This window comes from Salmo salar, chromosome ssa12 (genome assembly GCF_905237065.1).
Source record: "Salmo salar chromosome ssa12, Ssal_v3.1, whole genome shotgun sequence".
Taxonomy (NCBI): domain Eukaryota; kingdom Metazoa; phylum Chordata; class Actinopteri; order Salmoniformes; family Salmonidae; genus Salmo; species Salmo salar.
Window position 1 is genome coordinate 48,415,413 of NC_059453.1, and position 14,897 is coordinate 48,430,309.

The 14,897-nt window shown below is 43.3% G+C and overlaps 1 protein-coding gene across 3 annotated transcripts in view; it reads right to left on the reverse strand.

Annotated features, from left to right (window-relative positions):
- Positions 1–14,897, reverse strand: part of LOC106565233 (vitamin D3 receptor B) — an 82,146-nt gene that overhangs the window by 15,530 nt on the left and 51,719 nt on the right. For all 3 annotated transcript variants that reach the window (XM_014132121.2, XM_014132119.2, XM_014132123.2), the window contains exons 4-7: positions 12,488–12,618; positions 8,197–8,381; positions 5,320–5,419; positions 850–1,030 (exon numbers count right to left, since the gene is read on the reverse strand). In XM_014132121.2, coding sequence (XP_013987596.1) covers positions 850–1,030; positions 5,320–5,419; positions 8,197–8,381; positions 12,488–12,618 — 597 coding nt within the window. The remainder of the gene's footprint in view (positions 1–849; positions 1,031–5,319; positions 5,420–8,196; positions 8,382–12,487; positions 12,619–14,897) is intronic.

The window sequence follows — 14,897 nt, forward strand, 5'->3', positions numbered from 1 at the left end:
GATGCAAGCTGTAATTTTGACAGCCTGTTTCTGCCACTAGGCTTGCTTTAAGCTGAGGGATGGGGCTTGAGAAAGAACCACTCTCAAATACATAAACAGCGCTATGGATGCATGAACTAGTTTTCAACATATTGAAGCTATACTGTTTGTATAGCTTGTTAACAAAAGACTCAAAAGACAGAAAAAACATTTGACTAATACAACAATTCAGCTGTAGTAAGACATTCATAATGTGTATTATAGTCTTCGAGAAGCAACGGCTTTCTAACATTAATTGTAGAGCACTGACAAGCCTTTAAGCTCAAAGCTCTTCTTGGGTCAGAAGACAGCTTACGTGATCATGACTAACAATGCCCGTTACTGTGTCCTCGACCTCACTTTACTCTGCCACCCGGGGGGGATGAAGACAGAATGTACACAGTGACGACCACACACACGCCTAAGGTTACTGTGACGACAGCCACTCGTGTCATGTGTAGGACAGATATCAGCTGCTGATAACAAAAGATAACAGAAATAATTGCATGTGTAGGCACATTTGTCCTTGTTTGTAGGAACACTCAGACCCTTAAACGAGTAAACACACAAATAAGGCTTCGTTCACAAGTGGTTTTACTCATATTGGAGTATCACATATACACATTTTTTGGGGCACATTGTAGGAACACACACAAACACATGAACGCACACAATCTCTCTCTCTCTCTCTCTCTCTCAAAAAAACAAGCACACAATGTAAAGTACAACCCCCCCACACACACACACATTTACCCCCCTTGCTATCCCCTCATCCCCTACCTAATCCACCCACCCACCCACCCCCCTTACCCCACTCAGCCCTCCACCCACCTGAAGCCAGGGATCATCTTGGCGAAGCCGATGACCTTTTGGATGCTGTAGCTGACCAGGTCGGCCAGGTGGGGCAGCATGGAGAGCTTGGAGCCGTCGTCGTCGGAGTCCGGGCTGCCCCCCTGCTCCTGGTACATCATCAGCAGGTTACTGAAGTTCATCAGCTTAGTGTCCACCGACTCTATATGGAGGGAGGGTGGAGGAGAGGGGGGGGCGAGCGAGCGAGAGATTAGATGAGTTAAAAACTCTTCGGAGAAAAACAACATTCCCATCAGATCCTGCTGATAAAGGGAAAGGGGACACGGAGAGAGTGACAGAGAAAGAGTGAAAACATGAAAACACAAGAAAGAAACATAACATCTACGTCAGTCGGATAAAAAAAACCTGGATACTGTGGTAAACCACACACACACACACACACACACACACACACACACACACACACACACACACACACACACACACACACACACACACACACGCACGCACGCACACACACCCACCCACCCACTCACATGTAAATCGAATGAATGACTCAACACAGAGCAAGGTTTGTTCCATTGAGGAATGGAACACAGTGACCATCAGAAAACAGCTTAGATAAGAGTAAGAGAGAAACAGAAGTAGAGTGATTGACAAAAAGAGATACGACAAAAGGATGATAGAGAGAGAGAGAGAGATAGAAAGAAACAGAGTAGAGATACAGTTGAAGTCGGAAGTTTACATACACCTTAGCCAAATACATTTAAACTAAGTTTTTCACAATTCCTGACATTTAATCCTAGTAAAAATGTCCTGTCTTAGGTCAGTTAGGATCACCACTTTATTTTAAGAATGTGAAATGTCAGAATAATAGTAGAGAGAATGATTTATTTCAGCTTTTATTTCTTTCATCATATTCCCAGAGGGTCAGAAGTTTACATACACTCAATTAGTATTTGGTAGCATTGCCTTTAAATTGTTTGACTTGGGTCAAACGTTTCAGGCAGCCTTCCACAAGCTTCCACAATAAGATGGGTGAATTTTGGCCCATTCCTCCTGCCAGAGCTGGTGTAACTGAGTCAGGTTTGTAGGCCTCCTTGCTCGTACACGCTTTTTCAGTTCTACCCACAAATTTTCGATAGGATTGAGGTCAGGGCTTTGTGATGGCCACTCCAATACCTTGACTTGATGTCCTTAAGCAATTTTGCCACAACTTTGGAAGTATGCTTGGGGTCATTGTCCATTTGGAAGACCCATTTGCGACCAAGGTTTAACTTCCTGACTGATGTCTTGAGATGTTGCTTCAATATATCCACATCATTTTCCTCCTCATGATGCCATCTATTTTGTGAAGTGCACCAGTCCCTCCTGCAGCAAAGCATCCACACAACATGATGCTGCCACCCCGATGCGTCACGGGTTGGGATGGTGTTCTTCAGCTTGCAAGCCTCCCTCTTTTTCCTCCAAACATAATGATGGTCATTATGGCCAAACAGTTCTATTTTTGTTTAATCAGACCAGAGGACATTTCTCCAAAAAGTATGATCTTTGTCCCCATGTGTCCCCAAACCGTAGTCTGGCTTTTTTATGCCGGTGTTGGAGCAGTGGCTTCTTCCTTGCTGAGCGGCCTTTCAGGTTATGTTGATATAGGACTCGTTTTACTGTGGATATAGATACTTTTGTACCTGTTTCCTCCAGCGTCTTCACAAGGTCCTTTACTGTTGTTCTGGGTTTGATTTGCACTTTTTGCACCACAGTATGTTCATCTCTAGGAGACAGAACGCGTCTCCTTCCTGAGCGGTATGACAGCTGCGTGGTCCAATGGTGTTTATACTTCCGTAATATTGTTTGTACAGATGAACGTGGTACCTTCAGGCATTTGGAAATTGCTTCCAAGGATGAACCAGACTTGTGGAGGTCTACAACTGTTTTTCTGAGATCTTGGCTGATTTTTTTTGTTGATTTTCCCATGATGTCAAGCAAAGAGGCACTGAGTTTGAAGGTAGGCCTTGAAATGCATCCATAGGTACAACTCCAATTGACTAAAATTATGTCAATTAGCCTATCAGAAGCTTCTAAAGCCATGACATCATTTTCTGGAATTTTCCAAGGTGTTTAAAGGCACAGTCAACTTAGCGTATGTAAATTTCTGACCCACTGGAATTGTGATACAGTGAATGATAAGTGAAATAATCTGTCTGGAAATAATTGTTGGAAAAATTACTTGTGTCACACACAAAGTAGATGTCCTAACTGACAGGCCAAAACTATAGTTTGTTAACAAGAAATGTGTGGAGTGGTTGAAAAACGAGTTTGAATGACTCCAACATAAGTGTATGTAAACCTCCGACTTCAACTGTACATAGAGAGAACGAGAGAGAAAGTGACAGAAATAAAGAATGTGTCACGTTCTGACCAGTAAAGGGGTTATTTGTTATTGTAGTTTGGTCAGGACGTGGCAGGGGGTGTTTGTTTTATGTGGTTCGGGGTTTGTTGGGATATGTGTTTATGTAGAGGGGTGTTTGTTTAGAGTGTTCCGGGGTTTTGGTTAATGTTCTGTTAGTATATTTCTATGTTCTAGTCTAGTCTTTCTATGTTTAGTTGATGGGGTTGACCTTCAATTGGAAGCAGCTGCTCTTCATTGCTTCTAATTGAAGGTCTTATTTAAGAGGGGTGTTTTTGTCATGGGATTTGTGGGAAGTTGTTTTTGCACTGCTGTGTTTAGCCTGTAATACTGTGCGTTTGTTCATTTTCTTGTTTTGTCATTTAAGTGTTCTAATAAACGTTAAAATGAGCACTCAACCCGCTGCGCCTTGGTCCACTATATACGACGACCGTTACAGAATGATAGAGATTTAGAAAGAAAAGGAGAGAGAAAGAAAGATAACGAGCAAGTGAGAAAGAAACAAAGAAATAAGGGGAAATAAAAAAAGGTTGAAAAATACATGTATCATACAATATCCCTGTAACAAGGTAACAACACATCCACCACACTGATCCTCAACACAGGGGACCCTCAGGGGTGCGTGCTCAGTCCCTTCCTGTAATCCCTGTTCACTCATGACTGCACGGCCAGGCATGACTCCAAAACCATCATTAAGTTTGCCGATGACAACAGTGGTAGGCCTGATCACCGACAACGACGAGACAGCCTATAGGGAGGAGGTCAGAGACCTGGCCGTGTGGTGCCAGAACAACAACCTCTCCCTCAACGTGATCAAGACAAAGGAGATGATAACAGGACTACAGGAAAAAGAGGACTGAGCACGCCCCTATTCTTATCGACGGGGCGGTATAGGAGCAGGTTGAGAGCTTCAAGTTCCTTGGTGTCCACATCACCAACAAACTAACATGGTCCAAGCACACCAAGACAGTCGTGAATAGGGCACAACAAAACCTATTCTCCCTCAGGAGACTGAAAAGATTTGGCATGGGTCCTCAGATCCTCAAAAGGTTCTACAGCTTCACCATCGAGAGAATCCTGACTAGTTGCATCACCGCCTGGTATGGCAACTGTTCGGCCTCCAACCGCAAGGCACTACAGCCACCCTAGTCATAGACTGTTCTCTCTGGTACCGCACGGCAAGCGGTACCGGAGCGCCAAGTCTAGGTCCAAGAGGCTTCTAAACAGCTTCTACCCCCAAGCCATAAGACTCCTGAACATCTACTCAAGTGGCTACACTGACTATTTGCATTGACCCCCCCTCTTTTACACCGCTGCTACTCTCTGTTGTTTCAATCTATGCATAGTCACTTTAATAACTCTATCTACATGTACATATTACCTCAATTACCTAGACTAACCAGCACATTGACTCTATTTTACTGCTGCTCTTTAATTACTTGTTACTTTTATTTATTTTTCTTATTTGTACTGCATCGTTGGTTAGGGGCTCGTAAGTAAGCATTTCACTGTATTCGGTGCATATGACAAAGAAAATTTGATTTGATTTGCTGTTTTTGAAGCCAGGGAACGCAGGCTGTGAGGGCCATGTCCCTCTGTGAGTTCATTTCATTATGAGCGGATGTGTTAATGGGAGACTGTGGTCTGAAGGTCTACAGGGTGTCCAGAGAAACCCCTGAAGATTCTGAGTAAAACCGCATGAGGGTTTGACACACACACACACACGGGAATCAATCCCTGATGACAACTAACACCAATTGTGTGATCTGCACCATCTGCACCATGTGTCCGCTTCACCATCTCATTCTGAATTGCTCAACTTTTCCCATTTTTTTGTGTGTGTGTGCGCGTGCATGCATGTCTAACGGAGGTAAGAATGTGCCGTAAGCTCACTCCATAGCTAGCTTGAAATGTTGCCAATGGTGTTATCGAAAATAATATTTTTCTATAGCACAACAGGACGGTACGTTGTCAAAACGGGCGGTCACGTGTTTGCCATCAGAGGACCACCGGTTCAAGCCCAGTAAGGGGACAGGGACAGTGGAGGAAGCGACGCTGTTAGAAGCACACTGGCATTTGTTTACCTGGAGAGTGGCTGAAGGAGTCAGATGAGGCATCAGATAGAGAGTGGAGAGAGGCAGCTCTGCTGGCACTGCGTGTCACTGGGCCTTCTCGGACCGGAGGCTAAAGGAAAACACACAAACCATTTAGTATACATTTTTACATGAATATAAAATCAAACCCACAATCCTGGCATTGCAAGCGCCATGCTCTACCAACTAAGGCTGACCGTAATTAGTCGACTGGTCGATTGTTTGGTGGATAGTAGCATATAGTAGTAGTAGCATATATAGTAGCATATATATACAGTTCATTCGGAAAGTAATCAGACCCCTTCCCTAAAATGGATTAAATAAAAAAAAATGTAATTGATTAAATTGTTTTTTTCCCCCTCATCAATCTACAAACAATAGCCCATAATGACAAAGCAAAAACAGGTTTTTACACATTTTTGCTAATTTACTTAAAAAAAAATAACGGAAATATCACATTTACATAAGTATTCAGACCCTTTACTCAGTACTTTGTTGAAGCACCTTGGGCAGCGAGTACAGCCTCAAGTCATCTTGGGTATGACACTACAAGCTTGACACACCTGTATTTGTGGAGTTTCTCCCATTCTTCTCTGCAGATCCTCTCAAGCGCTGTCAGGTTGGATGGGGAGCGTCGCTGCACAGCTATTTTCAGGTCTCTTCAAAGATGTTTAATCAGGTTCATGTCTGGGCTCTGGCTGGGCCACTCAAGGACATTCAAAGACTTGTCCCGAAGCCACTCCTGTGTTGTCTTGGCTGTGTGCTTAGGGTCGCTGTCCTGTTGGAAGGTGAACCTTCACCCCAGTCTGAGGTCCTGAGCGCTCCTGAGCAGGTTTTCATTAAGGATCTCTCTGTACTTTGCTCCGTTCATATTTTTTAGTCCCTGAAACTAAAAAACATCCCCACAGCATGATGCTGCCACCAGTATGCTTCCCTGTAGGGATGGTGCCAGGTTTCCTCCAGACGTGACGCTTGGCATTCAGGCCAAAGAGTTCCATCTTGGTTTTATCAGATCAGTAAAAGGATGTCATGTGCCTTTTACTGAGGAGTGGCTTCCATCTGGCCACTCTACCATAAAGGCCTGATTGGTGGAGGGCTGCAGAGATGGTTGTCCTTCTGGAAGGTTCTCCCATCTCCACAGAGGAACCCTAGAGCTCTGTCAGAGTGACCATCGTGTTCTTGGTCACTTCCATGACCAAGGCACTTCTCCCCCAATTGCTCAGTTTGGCCAGACACCCAGCTCTAGGAAGAGTCTTGGTGGTTCCAAACTTCTTCCATTTAAGAATGATGGAGGCCATTGTGTTCTTGGGGACCTTCAATGCTGCAGAAAGGTTTTGCTACCCTTCCCCAGATCTGTGCCTCAACACAATCTGCGGCAATTCCTTCGACTTCATGGCTTGGTTTTTGCTCTGACATGCACTTTCAACTGTGGGACCTTATATAGACAGATGTGTTCCTTTCCAAATCATGTTCAATCAATTGAATTTACCATAGGTGGACTCCAAGTCTTAGAAACATCACAAGGATGATCAATGAAAACAGGATGCACGTGAGCTCAATTTTGAGTCTCATAGCAAAGGGTCTGAATACTTATGTGAATAAGGTATTTCTGTTGTTAATTTTTTATCCATCTGCAAAAAATTCAAAAGAAATCTGTTTTCACTTTGTCTTTATGGGGTTTTGTGTGTAGAACGTAACAAATTGTGGAAAAGTGAAGGGGTCTGAATACTTTCCGAAGGCACCGTATGTAAAAATACACTTTTAAAAATGTTGACCAATCGATTGCTCGAAAGAACAGACGACTTCCAGTCAATCAATACTTTTTTAGTCGGGGAAAGCCCTACTATCAACTGAGCCATACAAGACCACGGGTACTCAGTATAGTGTGTATCACTGACCATCGGACAATTAAATGCCACACTGCACACTTCGGGATTTCATCCCTGGAGCTATAACCATGACGATCAATTCAATGTAGCTTCCTCCTATATAGGTGTAGGTGTGGGGCGGTGTAGGTGTCTGACTGTTACTGTTGTTTGATTCTTGCTGTATTTACTATGTGATTTGTGTGTGTAATGTGTGAGGTGAGCTAAGATTCTTCTTGTAGGACAATAAACGGCAATCTAATCTGGCAATATTGTGCAGGCAAACAGTCAATTTGTATGACTGTATGCACAGTATACTTCAATCCGTAAGTTCCTTGATAGGGAAATTGTCCTAAGGTAAATAAAAGGCAGAAATTGAGTTATGGAGTGGTCTGACTTCAACGTGAATGACTCTCACTGAGGTGACCGAGTGGGAGTTAAGTCTATGTTATGGGGCGCAGAAGTCCAGATACCAGAGAAGGAGTGGTATTTGCAGGTGGGGGGAGACTGGGAGTGAAGAAATGGAGTGGACACGGACTCTGACATACAGCTTATACATCATTGACACTGACCCTGGAGCAGGAAATGTCTGTTGTATAGAAAGAGATACTGCAGTGGGTGTTGTGTAACATGATGGATGCTGACAGAGTAGCAAATAGTATCAGGGTAGGGCTTATCTGTGGACAATTGAAATAAGAGTGGTGTTAGGAAGTGGAGTATGGTGTTACAGAGTTGACACTAGTGTAACAGAGTTGGCACTGGTGTAATGGAGTGGAGACTGGTGGTAGAGAGTGGAAACTGGTGCTTTAGAGTGAATACTGGTGTTACAGATCAGAGACTAGTGTTATAAAGTGAAGCCAGGTATTAGAGAGTGAAGGCTGGTATTATAGAATTGAGTCTGGTGTTACGGAGTGGAGGCTTGTGTAACGGAGGGGAGGCTGGTGTTACGGAGGGGAGGCTGGTGTTACAGAGGGGAGGCTGGTGTTACAGAGTGGACACGGACCCTGAAGCGGTTGAAGTCGGAGTAGGAGTCGTCGTAGGTCTTGTGGTGAGCCTCCACCAGCGTGGCGATGACCTGGCTCTGCTCCTCGCTCAGCCGGGGTCGCTGCGCCTCCCTCTGCGCCTCCTCATCCTTCCTCCGTTGGATCAGATCCTTCTTCCTCTGCACCTCCTCGTCTGTCAGAATAACTGGGAGAAAGAGGTTTAGAAGGAGAGAGATCAGGGTTATAAAAAAGGATTAGAGCGAGAGAGAGAGAAAGGGTTAAAGAAAAAGAGAATGTGTCCAATGCCGTAGTTTTTATATCAATATAAATCATTTCTGGGTAACAATTAAGTACCTTACTGTAGATTTCCATTAAAATGGCAAAAAAAACGATTTCTCAAGCAATAATTTTGCTAGGACTGTCTAGGAGTGGTATGAGTGGAAAGGAGAAAACTGAAAAGTAGCTGTAATTGGCAGAAATCTCTTTATTGGTCTATTTACCAATTTAACGCATGGTGACGTCATGCTGATTAGACAGTCCCATGTAGATTGTATTTTCACCCAGCAACTATCAGAAAATTACACATCATTTTTTTTTCTCACACTTTTATAGTGTTAGTTTCATCAGATGATGCACTGTACAACATAAAACACAGGAAAAGCTGACTTTTGACTGGGCCTTTAAGGAGTTTAAAAGAGAGAGAGGAGCTCCAAAGAAAAAAGTGGTGTGACAGAAAGTGAGAAATGGAGATATCCCCATGAGTATATCAGACTGAAATGATTGGGACAAGGGCAATATGGCCAAAATATCACATCGCAAAATTATTCTCATTTTTGATGGTATGCTGGTATTTGACTGTATTCAATGTTTCTGAAAAATACAAGTTTTTAATGTGTTTTTATGATTCGTGCATAATCCAAGAATGGCAACAAACTAATTCGAAGTGATTTAAATTATCTTTCTCCATTAAGATGGTTTTACACTGAAACAAACTAGGACAAAACTGACAGTGAAATATCCCAATTTGTAGTACTTTTCATTTAATTTAGCATTGTATCAAAACATCATTATAAACTCAGCAAAAAAAGAAACGTCCCTTTTTCAGGACTCTGTCTTTCAAAAATCCAAATAACTTCACAAATCTTCATTGTAAAGGGTTTAAACACTGTTTCCCATGCTTGTTCAATGAACCATAAACAATTAATGAACATGCACCTGTGGAGCGGTCGTTAAGACACTAACAGCTTACAGATAAAGATGCCCAGGGTAGGGTCCTTGCTCATCTGCGGGAAAGTGACTTAGGCATGCTGCAAGGAGGCATGAGGACTGCAGATGTGGCCAGGGCAATAAATTGCAATGTCCGTACTGTGAGACACCAAAGACAGCGCTACAGGGAGACAGGACGGACAGCTGATCGTCCTCGCAGTGGCAGACCATGTGTAACAACACCTGCACAGGATTGGTACATCCGAACATCACACCTGCGGGACAGGTACAGGATGGCAACAACTGCCCGAGTTACACAAGGAACGCACAATCCCTCCATCAGTGCTCAGACTGTCCGCAATAGGCTGAGAGAGGCTGGACTGAGGGCTTGTAGGCCTGTTGTAAGGCAGGTCCTCACCAGACATCACCGGCAACAACGTCGCCTATGGGCACAAACCCACCGTCACTGGACCAGACAGGACTGGCAAAAAGTGCTCTTCTCTGACGAGTCACAGTTTTGTCTCATCAGGGGTGATGGTCGGATTCGCGTTTATCGTCGAAAGAATCAGCGTTACACTGAGGCTTGTACTCTGGAGCGGGATAAATTTGGAGGTGGAGGGTCCGTCATGGTCTGGGGCGGTGTGTCACAGCATCATCGGACTGAGCTTGTCGTCATTGCAGGCAATCTCAACACTGTGCGTTACAGGGAAGACATCCTCCTCCCTCATGTGGTACCCTTCCTGCAGACTCATCCTGACGTGACCCTCCAGCATGACAATGCCATCAGCCATACTGCTCGCTCTGTGCATGATTTCCTGGAAGACAGAAATGTCAGTGTTCTGCCATGGCCAGCAAAGAGCCTGGATCTCAATGCCATTGAGCACATCTGGGACCTGTTGGATCGGAGGGTGAGGGCTAGGGCAATTCCCCCCAGAAATGTCTGGGAACTTGCAGGTGCCTTGGTGCTAGAGTGGGGTAACAGCTCACAGCAAGAACTGGCAAATCTGGTGCAGTCCATGAGGAGGAGATGCACTGCAGTACTTAATGCAGCTGGTGGCCACACCAGACACTGACTGTTACTTTAGATTTTGACCCCCCCTTTGTTCAGGGACACATTATTCCATTTCTGTTAGTCATATGTCTGTGGAACTTGTTCAGTTTATGTCTCAGTTGTTGAATCTTGTTATGTTCATACAAATATTTACACATGTTAAGTTTTCTGAAAATAAATGCAGTTGACAGTGAGAGGACATTTCTTTTTTTGCCGAGTTTAGATGGTTTTGTAAAAATGTCATATAGGTATGTGGATTCATACTGGTAAACCGGTATTCACGATATATCGTCCAGCCCTAATTGGGACATAGGCAAAATAGAGATGTTAACACTGATGCTGTGTGTGTGTCAGAACTAGCGTATGTAAGTGTGTGTGTGTGTGTGTACACACAAGAACAAACCAGCGTGTGCTCTACGACGTGATGAGGCTGCCGCGGCGCCCGCATCGGAAGGGCTTGTTGTTGTCAGGGGGGTGTCCGTGAAAAAGACTCCCTAGTGCTGTCGTCAACACAGCACGCATTGTCTCCGTTCCGTTCCGCCTGTTGTTGCCCCAGCCACTGAATTAGCTCACACTCCGCTCTGCACTACAACATGTTGTTGTCCATGCAGCAGCAGCAGCTCCAAGAGCAACAGCAGCAGCAGTAGCAGCAGCATAAGTGCATTCCAATGGCTCCCATTCATGTACAGTGTTCGGAGCAGTGGCGTCACTCTCCGGGAATTCACTGTTCAATCTCAGGGGGAGAACAACATCCGGAACCAGCCCCTGCTTCAAATACAAAATCTAAACACCCGCCTGGACAATATCCGGATTTCACGGGAAAACAACAGAACGACCAAACCTTCCATTTACGGACTCTGAAAACAAACAGTCCATTGGATTGAAGCGTGGCCAAAACATCAGCAGGTGTCTAAAGTTCAGATGGGAGCATAATGTACAGGCTCTCCCAGAACGATCTAGTACTTCTAGTGGACATTATAAAACAATCTCATGAGGGCAATGGCCTAGAAGGACTTGACCAAGGAATCCCAACGTTGTGTAACACTATCGGTATATAACAAACACTATACGGTGCATGCCTGCCTTGCGCTCTAAAGGCATGATGGCACTGTGGCACCGTAGATGTGTCCAGTGTGTGCGTGTGTTTGTTATTGCTATTGACACGCTAATACATGTTTTAAAGCTGACACGTATTTGCTTCTAAGAGGAAAGGAGCTTTGTTTCGTTTAAATTCCCATTTTCCTCCAAGAGTGGCTGAATTATTTCCTGTTATCAGCGTGTCATTACACACCATCAACAGTTGCCGAACAACAGACTGATAGAAGCACATCTCTCTCTTTAGTGCACTTTCTACTCTTTTCAACACACACATCGTCATGGTTCAAGAGATTGTTCATAATTCAAGAGATCATTCAGCCACTCATGGAGGAAAATGAGTGTATTTGCCTTAGAACCGGCTGAAAAAACATGCTCTTCAGAGTAAAATGCCATTTTTCTTTGTGTGATCATGTGTATATCTGATCTTATACCTCAGTAGGACAACACCACATGATTCAGTGGCTCAAACCTAGTGTTTCTCAGTCCTGGTCCTGGACCCAAATGAGTGCACATTCTTGTTTTTGCCCTAGCACGACACACCTGATTCCACTAATCAAAGGTTTGATGATGAGTTGATTATTTGAATTAGGTGTGTAGTGCTAGGGCAAAAACAAGAATGTGCACCCTTTTGGGTCTCCAGGACCTGGATTAAGAAACACTACTTTAATCTGCAAGGCTATCCTCTATTAGTCAAAAAGAAACCAAGCAATTCTGATGGAAGAGATTAGGAAGAAGGAGTGGGATAAGGTCGCCCCTAGGCAGTGCTCTACGGTCAGTTTTCCATTATACTCCCTAAAAGCTGATGGTAAGATTTGGGAAAAGGGAAGCTGATCTCATACACTCACATTCCTTAATCATGCTGGTCTTAGGTCAGTTTTGCATTATTCCCCCGAATGGCTGACATTAGGATTTACTGAAGCGGAAACTGATCCTGGATCTGTGTACAAGACACTCACACTCTTTCATCATGCCGATGTCCACGCAGCGCTTGAGCCGGCAGGCCTGGCAGTGGCGGCGGTTGTCCTTGGTTATGGTGCAACTGCCGTTGAAGGGACAGGTGAAGCTGGCCTTGCGCTTCATACTGCGTCTGTAGAGGAAGAGGGGGAAGAGGGAGAGATAAGGATAGAGGGAGGGAGAGGGAGGAAGAGCGAGAGAGAGGGAATGTGATGAGAAATAAGGTCCGTATATCTGGTGCTGAATGTGGCGTGACCCTTTCGCCACACTTCACATAGCACGATACTACTTCTGAATGATTTCTTTAAAATCTATAATGCAATAACCTGACTAAATTAACATAACAATAAATAGAAAGATACATTTAGAACATTAATGTGCATCACAGTTTTTTATATTACCCTTAAAACTACTACTACTACTTTGAATGTTATAATTATCAATTGATAACATGCCCATATTAGCAGAGTTGTTTCATTTCAAACTTCACATTTCTCTAGTATTGGCTACTTGTAATTAACAATATCATCATAATGTCCTCGATGAGTGGTCTGTTTGGTTGATGCCGGTAATTTCCGGTTTATCTTCCTGGCTCTACTAACCATCAGTTCGAAGTGGGACCCAAATGTGTAATCATAGTGTAATAGTTACATAAATATTTATGTCCTTCAGCTTTTCACTCTGGATCCTACTCAAAGAAGCACAACCATGAACACATTCCAGTTGAGGCAAAAAGAGAGAGGGGGATGCTTAAAAGCCATGCATAATAACTAACAGAAACGCACATGTAAACATTCGTGACACACACGCGCGCACACGCACGCACACACACGCACACACACGCACACACACACACAATCATCATCATGTCTCTATTTTACCCAATCATTTCAGTCTGACATACAGTACCAGTCAAAAGTTTGGACACACCTACTCAAGACATCAAAACTATGAAATAACACATATGGAATCATGTAGTAACCAACAAAGTGTTAAACAAATTAAAATATATTTTATATTTGAGATTCTTCAAAGTAGCCACTCTTTGCCTTGATGACAGCTTTGCACACACTTGTTAAACACTTTTTTGGTTACTACATGATTCCATATGTGTTATTTCATCGTTTTGATGTCGTTCTACAATGTAGAAAATAGTAAAAATAAACAAAAACCCTGGAATTAGTAGGTGTGTCCAAATGTTTGACTGGTACTGTGTTCATGATGCGACATCTGCATTTCTCACTTTCTGTCGCACCACTTTTTTCTTTGGAACTCCTCCCTCTCTTTTAAACCCCTTAAAGCCTAGTTTCTTCTCCTTCAACAACACATTCTCTCTTTCTTTAATGCATAATTACTGTAAATAAATATTTTTTTCGTTTGACACACACACACGCACTTGTCTGTCTGTCTGTGAGAGAGAGAGAGTGTTAAACAACGTGATAAGGCTGAGTCAAATCAAATGGTATTTGTCGCACGCGCCGTGAAATGCTTACTTACAAGCCCTTAACCAACAATGCAGTTCAAGAAATAGAGTTAAGAAAATATTTACAAAAAAAAAAAAAAAAAAACGAACACAATAAAATAACAATAACAAGGCTATATCGAATCAAATGTTATTTGTCACATGTGCCAAAGCCCTAAACCATCAATGCAGTTGAGAAAAAATAAGTGTTAAGAAAGTATTTACTAAATAAACTGAAGTAAATAATAAATAAATACAAATGGGGTAGTGACTAAGCATATAGATAATAAACAGCGAGTAGCAAATATGGGGGGGGGTGCTCCAGTACCGCTTGCTGTGTGGTAGCAGAGAGAACAGGCAATGACTTGGGTGACTGGGGTCTGACAATTCTTTGGGCCTTCCTCTGACACTGTCTAGTATATACAGTGAGGGAAAAAAGTATTCGATCAGCTGCTGATTTTGTATGTTTGCCCACTGACAAAGAAATGATCAGTCTATAATTTTAATGGTAGGTTTATTTGAACAGTGAGAGACAGAATAACAACAACAAAAATCCAGGAAAATTAATGTCAAAAATGTTATAAATTGATTTGCATTTTAATGAAGGAAATAAGTATTTGACCCCCCTGCAAAACATGACTTAGTACTTGGTGACAAAACCCTTGTTGGCAATCAAAGAGTTCAGACGTTTCTTGTAGTTGGCCACCAGGTTTGCACACATGTCAGGAGGGATTTTGTCCCACTCCTCTTTGCAGATCTTCTCCAAGTCATTAAGGTTTCGAGGCTGACGTTTGGCAACTCGAACCTTCAGCTCCCTCCACAGATTTTCTATGGGATTAAGGTCTGGAGACTGGCTAGGCCACTCCAGGACCTTAATGTGCTTCTTCTTGAGCCACTCCTTTGTTGCCTTGGCCTGTGCTTTGGGTCATTGTCATGCTGGAATACCCATC